The following is a 12,161-nucleotide window of genomic DNA, read 5'->3' as shown; positions in this document are numbered from 1 at the left end:
AGGCCTTATACATGAAATCAAAATGTGGTAAAAAAGAAAGTACAATCTGTTTCACTGATATTTCATATTGTCTTACCTCGTTAAGAATGGCCCAAACAGCAGAATTCTGAATGACTGAAAGTCGAAAGGCTGAAATGGGGTTTAGACTGGGATCCACCATTCCTTCAGCAACGCCATTCTCAAATTTTCCTTCAAAATAAAAACCAACATACGTTGGGTAGACTGAAACAAGCACACATAGGACATCACTGACTTAAAGCAGGAAAGAAAAACAAAATATTTTCAGTGGATGTCTTTACACAGGGCCTGGGTGAATTTTTTCCCCTTCTTTCTACTTTTATTCAACTTTCAAATTTTTCATGAAGTAGTATAAGCTTTCACTAGAAGCAACCTATTAAAACAGGCAGAGCTCTGCTTTTTTCCTATTGCAAATTAGAAGGTATATATTTATTTGTTCTTGCATCAAAAATGTTTTAACATGCAGGTTTTTAACAAAATGTGACTTCACCAAACCTCACCCTATGAGTAAGGAAGTATACCCTATACCATCACTCAGTCTGACCCCTCTGAGGGTTACGTTAGAACAACAAATTTCAATGCTTTTAAGACATACATACAGTAGGTGGACTTAGAGCAGGGGTTCAATCTTTTTGTATTCCTTCCAAGGTCACACTTAGAAGGAATTAACAAGTGATACCTCCTCTAGGCACTTCTAATAGAAAAATCCATTATAAATGACAAGCTAAAAAAGCTCTCTTTAGGGATAGGACCAAGAAGTTCTATAAACAGGTTAACATGCTCTTTACCTACTTTTTCTTGCTATGAGGAATATTCTTCAAACAACAACAAAAAGCTGTTGAAAAAGTGACAGAAAAATGGTGTGTTCTTGGCCACATTTCTCTATGCCAGGAACTGGCAACCCTTTTCTTTTTTTTTTAATTTTTTTTTAATTTTTTTATTTTTATTTTTTAATTTTTTTTAACGTTTATTTATTTTTGAGACAGAGAGAGACAGAGCATGAACGGGGGAGGGTCAGAGAGAGAGGGAGACACAGAATCTGAAACAGGCTCCAGGCTCTGAGCAGTCAGCACAGAGCCTGACACGGGGCTCGAACCCACATACCGCAAGATCGTGACCTGAGCCGAAGTCGGACGCTTAACCGACTGAGCCACCCAGGCGCCCCCAACCCTTTTCTTATTATAAAGGGCAGACAGGGGCGCCTGGATGGCTCAGTTGGTTAAGCATCTGATTCTTGATTTCAGCTCAGGTCATGATCTCACAATTTGTGGGATCGAGCCCCGTGCCAGGCTCTGTGCTGACAGCATGGAGCCTGCTTGGGATTCTCTCTCTCTCTGTCCCTCCTCTCTGGCTTGTGCACACAACTCTCTCTCAAAATAAACAAACATTAGGGGGAAAAATAATAAAGGGCAGATAGTAAATATTTGGGGCTTTGTGGGCCAGGAGGAAAACTGAAGATATTAGGTTGGTACTTATATAAAGAAAAAGTTCCACAAAGTTTTTATTGATGAAATTCATATTATAAGAACTACCACTGAGTTCTTTTGTCTTTTGCTAATGCAGGGGTACTAAGGAGATCATAATTCCTTTTGCAAGGGTTAACATTTTAGTTATCTGGGATTCAAAGTGATCCTCATCAAGATCGACTGCAAATGTTCATCTGTTAAAATGGGTCTATAATGAGATTTTATGTATTTTATCTTGGATATTTCCTTTCACACAGCCTACATACTGCGAAATACTGACACCAGTCCATAAGTACGTGATTTTAATGGAGCGTATTCATCACTTGGAAGGTATTTATGGAATTCCATTAGGTTCTTCTCCTTGATATTTGCCTTGTATGTGTCACTACATTGCAGATGAGTCACTTCCAAGCAAAAGTTAGGTGGAAGCTCCTTGATTAGTTTGATATTACTTATAGTTCAAATAACAACTGTCATCAGTGATTTGACTGAAACATAAGGTTTTTTGCATGTACTATTTGGTTTTATAATTTTAGGTTGAATTAAGAAACGTTATCAAGCCTGCAGGAAACACTAATTTTCAAAGAGAGAACAGTGGTTGTGGGCAATTCTTGCCACTGGGAAAAATTTCAATCTTGTTGTTGAGGTTAAAAAAAAAAAGGTTTCTTTTTTCACAATAAATGTGATCAGTGCTAAGCCCCAGAACTGCTATATGGTACAACAAATCATGCTATTCAGTTCCTATTTCTGACACAAGTTCACAGAACTGATTATGGTAAAGTCCAAGAGAGTGAATGCTGTTCACTGCTGATGCTGCTGGTTCAATAAAATAATGATATAGGCACACCTGCGTGGCTCAGTCGGTTAAGCATCTGGCTCTTGGTTTCAATTCAAGTCATGATCCCATGGTTCGTGGGTTTGAACCCTGGGCTGGGCTCTGCACTGACGGCATGGAGCCTGCTTGGAATTCTCCCCCCCCACCCCCGCCCCTCCCCTGCTCTCTCAAAATAAATAAACTTTAAAAAAATGATATGTGGCAAATTCAATTATTTCCTGTAAAATACCTGATGAATAGTAAAATAAATAACCATAGGCTTTAAACACCCTACATTTTCACAGGCTTCGTAAATTTACCCAACTAAGCTTTCTTTTCCATACATATTTTTACCACCGTTCATTATAACACATCCTGGCATATTCCACTTCAGGTTGTACTCAATTTGTGTTTTCTCAGCTTGTTTGAAAATATTCTTGCCTATACTTGGTGCCATGCAGACTTTTCAGAGGCCAATTCTTTAGTCACTTCAAGTTTGGCATTGACTCCAAATAACAACTGGGCAGTACCAGTTAATATCTATCAACTCATCAAGACCCAAGGAAATAATATGCTTTGTTTTTTGACTAATACCATTCCCAATGTCTTCAATTCTTCACTCAATTGTTGCTGAAAGCTCGATGGTCTTAAAAAAAATTTTTTAACGTTTATTTATTTTTGAGAGAGAGAGAGAGAGAGAGAGAGAGAGAGAGTGAGCTGGGGAGGAGCAGAGAGACAGGGAGACACAGAATCTGAGGCAGGCTCCAGGCTCTGAACTGTCAGCGCAGAGCCCGACACGGGGCTCGAACCCACAAACCATGAGATCATGACCTGAGCTAAAGTCAGATGCTTAACCAACTGAGCCACCCAGGTGCCCCTCAATGGTCTTAAATAAGGTTAATTGACCTACACATGTATCTTTGGCTACTTCAATTAAATAGGATTTAACTCACTATTGGTAACTGATTTTACTTGGCTAACACACAAGCCATTCTAAAACTCACTTTGGTTATATCCTCATCTGAATTTTTTATTTTTGTGAAGAAATCATGCTGTAATAAAATATTCTAATTTTCTGAACATTGTATTCCTGTGAGTTGGGAATATTATGAGTGCTTAGAACAGTAATGTATTCTCTAGCACAGCTATTGCATCACTGCCTAATAACCACAACAATCTGTCAACTGATTTTGTGAAATAATTACATTTCACACTGTTAAAAAGCACTGACATTCAAAGTCCACTTTTATTGTTTTGACATGATGGATACGTACTGGTCATTTTTTAAAAAATGTCACACTATGGTGGTGTGTGGGTGCGGGGGGCACTTGAAACTGTCAAATTATGGGGCGCCTGGGTGGCTCAGTCAGTTAAGCATCCAACTTTGGCTCAGGTCATGGTCTCATGGTTCATGAATTTGAGACCCACATCGGGCTCTGTGCTGATAGCTCAGAGCCTGGAGCCTGCTTTGGATTCTGTGTCTTCCTCTCTCTCTGCCCCTTCCTGGCTCACATTCACTCTCTCAAAAATAAACAAACATTAAAAAGAGAGAAACTGCCAAATTATGAATGTATCACTGCTATTTTAGTGCACTGAGCGTCAAGTGGAAGCAATCAGTGCACCACCTCAATCACTATTGGAACTACTTGCTCACCTCTGCTGTTGCAGCACAAAAGCACATAGACAGGGGCGCCTGAGTGGCTCAGTCAGTTAAGCATCTGATTGCTGATTTTGGCTCAGGTCATGTTCTCACCATTGTGAGACTGAGCCCCGTGTGTCAGGCCCTGTGCTGACATCGTGGAGCCTGCTTGAGAATCTGTCTCTCCTCACTCTCTGCCCCTCCCCTGCTTGTGCTCTCTCTCTCTCTCTCTCTCTCTCTCAAAATAAACATTAAAAATATTTTTAAAGAAAGCACACAGACAATATGTAAACAAATAAGCATGGATGTGTTCCAATAAAATTTTATTTATGGACACTGAAATTTAAATATTTATAAGTTTTACATGCCACAATATATAATTCATTTTTTCAAACCATTTAAAAATAAAAATTAAAAAAATGTTAAACATTCTAAGCTCATGGTCCATTCAAAAACAGGAAGTGGGGGGAAAAAACAGGAAGTGGCCTGATGTGGCCCATGAGCTATCATTTACTCATTATTCAGCAGTCTATTCTAGAGTTTTACGATATAATGATTAGGCTCTTAGTAAGATACGTTTAAAGTGAAAACCATACTAGAGAAGACATGCATTCATATGTATAAGAAATATTAAATGTATCAACTTACAAAGTAATGTGTTTATTAAAAAGTTATTAATACACTATTTCATAAAAGTATGTACACATATTGGGGCTGGACTGGGGTAGGGAGCAATGCTACAAGAAAGTATTACTGAATTATTAAGTTAGACAGGGAGTTTAGGGCTGAAAAATACTGTGAAACTCACAACACTTAATGAGACATCATACTGTCATCTGATGAGCTCAGTTAATTAGAAAAATAATTACCTAACGATATAACTGGTCTCATTCAAACACTTTGACCCCGCAATTTTATCCTGCAGATATACTCTCGCATGTCCAAAAAGAATATATGTATCGCAGCAAAAACTGCAAACAACCATTCGTCGCTAGGTGACTGGCCATATCAATTAAGATATGCTAATACAAGGGAATACTAGGCAGCCAATTAAAAGAGTGAAGAAAGAATACAAAGAATAAAGTAAAATTGAAGATAATGCAGCTAAAGACCTACTTGCATTCCCAAAGTAGAGAAACTCCCTACATGTGCAGAAGAGTTCAAACCAGCATTGTTTATAACAGCAAAAGAAAGGAAAAAGAAAATGGAAACAAACATTATAACCAAACAAAAGAACAGTGATATATTCATCCGCGAAAATTTGCACAGCAGTGAAAATAAATGAGCCATAGATACACGCACCCACATGGATGAATCTCATGATGGTGAGAGAAAACAAACTGCAGGCTACAGAATGATATCATTTATCTCAGATTTAAGAACAAGCAAAATAACACTGTGCACTGTTCAGGAATATATCCTACATATGTACTAGAAATGTACATGCAAATGGTAACCACCAAATTTATGACAGTAATTACCCTTGGTGGAAAGGGAAAAGATGTTATTAGGGAAGAACAAATGAATTGGCAAATCTTAAACCAGATCCACAGATATTCACTCAATTACTATTTGTATCTTCTGTGCACCTGAAATAGTACAACTTTTTAGAATGTTCATCTTCCATATGTACATATGTACTTCAGTCAGTGAAAAGATGCCGAACAAAGATCATAGAGTATGTATGTTATTTGTGTGCTACTGTGTGTTTTTGAAGAAAATATTCCTACTTTTATTTATGAACAGAATACTTCTGGAAGGACACAAATCATCATAAGAATTGCCTCTGGGAAGTACTGGGTAGGAGGGAAAAGAAGAGGGAGGGAGACTTAAGTTTATGCTTTTTAAAACATGTGCATGTATTATCTTTCCAGACAAAAAATTTAACTTTTGTCCTTAACCCGGTGGTCTGATAGGTCAGCATTAAAAGAAATAAACAAAGGAGAAAATAAAGGAGGAAATTACTGAAGACTGCCTAGAATTCCCAAACTCTGGCACTGGGCAGGACTTCCAAGGTCAGGCTCCCTGTGGCCATACTCCTGCTGCACCCTGACTGTGGTCCATTCCTTCCTTCCAGTGTTTCTCTAAAAAGGCTCTTCTCCTCACAACTTGGGTTTCTTTCACAAGACTGCCCTTAGCATGATGCCATACCATCCACCCTACTCCACCCTCAGCCATCAGGTTTCCACTAACTGTCAGCTGACTGTTTAGTTTTCAACAACGCCTTCAAGTATAAATTGCTGTACACTCCGATCCAATTAAATCCAGGCCCCTATGTAGGGCCAGTCTTTGTGGATTGTTCCCATCCAGCAAGGCTCTTATTAGCTCTCTTTCCCTGGTTCTCTCTGACTAAAAGAAATGACCACATTACAGATGCTCAGAGTAGACACCTGTATGACCTCCAGGTGGCCAGGTCCAAAAGCATCTCAATACAGACCTAATGTTCAGGAGGGACGCAAGAGGCTAAAGGCATAGATTCTGGCACGTGGATGTTGCTGAGACCCTGTAAATGGCAAAGGTCACCCACCCAGTAAGAGACTGTGGAAGGCAGCAGAAGGCAGCAGAAGACAGATTATCAGTGAGAATCAACAATGAAATAGCGGGTGGAGAAAGAAAGAGGAACCAGCAAATGAACCTTTGATCGGAAACTCTGGTTGGGTCAAGATAATAAAAGTATGTACTAAAACATGAGAATACAACTTGGAGGACGTTGGTAATTGTAACCCTAAAGCTGCTTAACATCTGACAAGAGTTTAAAATTACTTTAGGATTAAGTCCAGACAAGTCAAAAACAATTTACCAGTTTAAAGTAGGAGGTATTACCTATTCTGAAATAACCATCTTCTAATCGTTTGTCTTTGGTTTCTTTGCTTATTTCCAAACCTTCACTCTAAAACAGAACAAAAACATTAATTTTACAAATGATTACTTCTATTTAAAACAGAGCTAATTTAGCTTAATAAATAGAAAAGTGGCATTTGTGGCACAGTTATCTTTAGAAAAGGGAAAATGTCATGAGTCTTGAACTTTAAAAAGCCTAACAATACAAGTATTCTTTTAACTATCTGAATTTCTATATACGAGTGGCTAAAAAATTTTAATTTTAATAAATTTTAAATTTAAACCAATTTAATAGGGCACTATTTTTTATTAAAAATACATGGAACTGTGTTAACTCAAAAGAAATCTAAGCACTCCTTAAAAACCAATAAATTAATTTTATGTATTAATCAACAGGCATTAAAACCACATGGTATTTTGGGACTCAAAATATAAACATTAGAGTAAAATGATGATTCATTTATTTTCCTGGTAGGAACTTCCAAGTTATTTTCCAACAGGAAACAAAATGAAGGCTCTTTCTATGAATAAGGCAAATAGGACAATATATTAATGTTGCTTGCCACTGAGGTCCTGCAATCATGAAAATTTTCCCTCATCTTCTAATCAAGAATAACCTCAAGATAAGTCTACTACTGATCTTAGTTCTTAGGAAAAATCAGGGGGAAAATAGGCATACCTTAAGAGGCAAAACTTCCACAGTTGTGTTTAGGAGAATATCTCCTGGATGTTCTTGGTTGCCACTATGGAACAAATAACTGAAAATACAAACGTAAAAATAAAAATATGAGTCAGAGTAGACTTTACGAAGATTTAAGAAGATGCTCTTACCTCTGAGTAAGCTTTATCAACAGGACTCTGACTACAAAGCTGACAGCACCAGAACTTGGTGCAAGGGCACATTATTATGTACTCCGAATAGTTGCTGGAAGGTTCAAAACTTAAAGACTCAACCTTTCGGTGATGTGCTAATTCCTTTCTTTAGAAGGGTCGTGTGTATTGCTTAACATAATAATGTATTTAACAGATTTTTTTTTTTTAAAGGACAGTTTTATGTTGCTGTTTATACTCCTTTACATACATAAACCTCTCAAGAAGAATAATCAAAGCTGCAGCACCTATATACTACTACTGTATCTTGCATCAGAGAAAACGTTCACCAGGACAGCCATGATCCATGGTAAGTTCAAAGACTAGCTTTATCCAATACAAATAGTAGCCTGTAAGCAAATTAACCAATTCTAAATATCTGAATAATTCCACTTATCAGTATGAACAAACATTTGAATAATGACTATGGTAAATCTAAAATCCTCTCTGGGTATGAGAATAATATCCTCAGGTTCTGATATCCTGAAAATTAATGTGGATATGTAAGTATGGGTGGGGGGTGGTAAAAACCAGACAGGGCATACAAAGCATATCTAAATCTAAATCTAAATCTAAAACTTAAGTTTAGCTAAGTTAAATGGTTACAAGTTTATACTTAGAGTCAGAAAGACCTGGATCCAAATTCTAGGACTCTCACTTAATAGAATTTTCACCTTTAGAAAGTTATATTAGCCTTCTGAGCCTGAGTTTCCTCTATACAGTGCAGAGAGTCCTACATAGCTCACATGACTATAGCAAGGAGTTGATGAGAGGCTGACAAAGTGGTTTGCATATTAAAAATACCCAGCAGGGAACAGTTACAGTCTGGCTATGATATAGTATGTTATTTGTGGGCAAAAAATCACCTGCGATGAAACATGATTTTCAAATGTTACACAGGGCAGGGCACCCTCTAAGATTAGCTCCCTCTAAGCTACAACAAAAAATAATTCCAACATTTCCAGATAAGAGACACTCTTTTTTTTTAAAGGCATCTTTGATTTGGAATGCTGCTTCCTATAGCTATGGACCACTCATTATTTCACCTATAGGTACAACAATATGGGACTGGGGAAGCCACTTCTAAGAAAAGAGGGATGGACAGAACTTACAGTTTAGATAGACTGATTCAGAGGTGTTCACTATGTGATAGCTTATAGTGAAAAACTCAATACCATCTGCAACGTTTAACATTAGAAGAAGTAAATGATGGTACAGCCAGACAATGGGATACTGTGCAAGCATTAAAATGTTTACGAATCACTTATGACAGGATAATTGCAAATATAAGACACAAATAATATACAGATCATGATGGTTTTCAAAGTAAAAAGTGCACAGAATTACCAAGAAAAAATGTGCCAAAAGGTCACAATGGTGGTGTTGAGGCTGTGTTTTTCTCATTTTTCATATTTTAAAATTTTTACATAATCAAAACATATGTTATATAGTCAGAAAATACTGTTCCTAACACTTCATTTATGTACTGACAAATACAACTTCTGCTTCTCCCCTTCTCAGCAAACAAGTTATTATGCAAGTTGAAAAGTGATTCCTTTTCTCTATTCTAGGAAGGGTGGGTCTCTCCAAGAACTCCAAGAAAATTCATATGTACTCTGATTTTAAAAGAATTGTGTTTTACTATCGGGGCACCTGGGTGGCTCAGTAGGTTAAGCGTCCGACTTCAGCTCAGGTCATGATCTCGCGGCTTGTGAGTTTGAGCCCTGCATTGAGCTCTGTGCTGACAGCTCAGGGCCTGGAGCCTGCTTCAGATTCTGTGTCTCCCTCTCTCTGCCCCTTCCCAGCTCACATTCTGTCTCTCTCTCTCTCAAAATTAAACATTAAAAATTAAAAATAAAATTACGTTTTACTATAAATGTATTCTCAATAGGGGCAAGTAAATATTACTTTACAGAGGTTTACTGAAAATTTATTTGTTATGAAATGTGACCTCCAGGGGCACCTGGGTGGCTCAGGTGGTTAAGCGTCCGACTTCGGCCCAGATCACCATTTCGCGGTTCATGGGTTTGAGCTCCACATCGGGCTCCGTGCTGACAGCTCAGAGCCTGGAGCCTGCTTCAGATTCTGTGTCTCCCTCTCTCTCTGCCCCTGCCCTGCTCGTGCTCTCTCTCTCTCTTGCTCTCTATCTCTCAAAAATAAATAAACGTTAAAAAAAAAATAAAAGAAATGTGATGTCCCATATGAGTTCTTTAGCAGATTCTTTGCTGGCACTATTTTAATTTGCTAAAAACAAACCAACAGATATGGTTTAAGACTACTCTTCTTTATGAGATGGAAGAAAATTGTTTCTAATTCTATGATGACTCTGCTTTAAAATTTTTTGAGTACAGTCGAAATACAATGTTACATTAGTTTCTGGTGTACAACATAGTGATCCAACCTCTCTATGTTATATGCTGTGCTCACCACAAATGTAGCTACCACTTGTCACCACACCGTATCACAATATTACAGTATCGCAGACTATATTTCTAATGCTGTGCATTTTATTCCAGTGACTTATTCATTCCATAACTAGAAGCCTGTATCTCCTACTCTCCTTCACCATTTTGCCTATCCCCCACCTTCTCTCCTCTGGCAACTGGTTTGTTTTCTGTATTTAAAGGTCTGATTCTTTTTGTTTATTTGTGGGTTTTTGTTTGTTTCCTTCAGATTCCACTTATGAGTGGAATTAAATGGTGTTTGTTTTTCTCAGTCCAACTTATTTCACTTAGCATAATAACCCTCTAGGTCCATCCATGTTGTCACTAATAAGATCTCATTCTTTATGTGGGTATGTAATGTTATTTGTGTATATATATACACCACATTTTCCTTATTCATTTGTCTACTGATGGAAACTTGGGTTGTTTCCATATCTTGGCTATTGTAAATAATGCTGCAAACAGAGGGGTGCCTTTATCTTTTCGGGTTAGCGTTTTCCTTTTCTTTGGGCAAATACCCAGCAGTGGCATTATTGGATCATACTGTATTTCTATTTTTAATTTTGGGGGTAACCCCCATACTGTTTTCCACAGTGGCTGCACCAGTCAGCATTCCCTCCAACAGTGCACAAGAGTTCCTTTTTCTCCACATCCTCATCAACACTTGTTATTTCTTGTCATTTTGCTTTTAGCCATTCTAACTGGTATGAGGTGATATCCCATTGTTTTGACTTGCATTTCCCTGATGATTACTGATGTGAGTTTCTTTACGTGCATCTGCTGGGTATCTGTACATCATCTGTATGTAATAGGAAAATGTCTATTCAGATCCTCCGTGTATTTTTTCATCAAATTGTTTATTTTTTTGGTGGTGAGTTATAGAAGTTCTATATGTATTTTAGATATTAAAACCTCATCAGATATTTATGACTCTTTTAAGTATGGTAAACACTACCTCAAAGTACTAAGTACCACACTATATACTATGAAAATGAACATTAACTAACAACAAAAATATTATATGCTCATACATGCGAAGAATTACTCAGAAATATTTTCCCAGTGATAGTCCATTGCCAGATACAGTTTTATACATTTAAATTCCTCTTTAGAATCAGTTTAGAGTAACAAAATAAAATTAATAACATTATAACTATGCACTGTTTCTGACCACCTTAAATAGAATTATCCTAGATGATTTTTGGCGGGTTCTAAAAACTGGATGGCCCTCATGTGAGAACATGTAACATAACTACAGAATTAGTTTTAGGGGATTACATTTAAATGTATCATAGACTATCTAGAGAACACACCCAAAGCTGAGGAGAGGTAGAAGGAATCATCACTATTAAAAAACAGGGAGAAAAGAGTCCTAAATTTTGCGAAATGAACATAAATTCTGAAAAACACAAAAGGGTTACCATGGTCGTCTAAAAGTAATTCAGCATCTGACTGACCAGGGATAGTCACAGTCTGTCAAATTTATCATTTCAGCCAAACTGCTAGGTAACTGACTAGCTCTCAGTTAAATCCTAAGGGATAGCCAATAATAAGGACATGAAAACTAACTTTATATTTTGAGAGTTCCACATAAAAGTAATTTTAAAAAACTATACTAAATAAATGTTCAGAAATACCAACAGAATTTAATAAACACACTAAAGGCTGATATTATATCTGAAAACAACACATCCATTTGATTACTGAATTGTAGGAAATATATTTTATAACCTAATATTTGAGACTCACTACCTCCTCACAGCTATTATACACACAAAAAAGCCATCATAAATCACACATCTTAAGACATGTAAAACTATAAGACCAAATAGATTTTAACAGTCACCAACCTTTCTACATTGACTGGCTTATCAAATTTGAATAAGATGTAGTCTCCGGCTATTGGGGTTATAGCCCAGAAGAAATCTTCCCCCATGTAAGTTTTCTCCAGTGTATGTCCTTGGTACACCTTCAAAGAAGTAGATATCTCTGCAGGTGGGTTTACATGGATCTTAAGAAGTAATGGTTTCATGTAATCTTTATCCTAGGAGGAGAGACATGTATGCTAT

At 37.2% G+C, this 12,161-nt stretch overlaps 1 protein-coding gene across 2 annotated transcripts in view; it reads right to left on the bottom strand.

The window, feature by feature from the left end:
- Nucleotides 1-12,161, bottom strand: part of MGAT4A (alpha-1,3-mannosyl-glycoprotein 4-beta-N-acetylglucosaminyltransferase A) — a 121,756-nt gene that overhangs the window by 5,918 nt on the left and 103,677 nt on the right. For both annotated transcript variants that reach the window (XM_053890612.1, XM_053890611.1), the window contains exons 12-15: nt 11,943-12,136; nt 7,458-7,536; nt 6,761-6,827; nt 77-189 (exon numbers count right to left, since the gene is read on the bottom strand). In XM_053890612.1, coding sequence (XP_053746587.1) covers nt 77-189; nt 6,761-6,827; nt 7,458-7,536; nt 11,943-12,136 — 453 coding nt within the window. The remainder of the gene's footprint in view (nt 1-76; nt 190-6,760; nt 6,828-7,457; nt 7,537-11,942; nt 12,137-12,161) is intronic.

The sequence above is a fragment of the Panthera pardus genome, unplaced genomic scaffold, assembly GCF_024362965.1.
Source record: "Panthera pardus isolate Hobbes unplaced genomic scaffold, ASM2436296v1 HiC_scaffold_25, whole genome shotgun sequence".
NCBI classification, from domain to species: domain Eukaryota; kingdom Metazoa; phylum Chordata; class Mammalia; order Carnivora; family Felidae; genus Panthera; species Panthera pardus.
The sequence above is the reverse complement of the archived record's forward strand: the minus strand, read 5'-3'. Positions and strand labels throughout refer to the sequence as shown.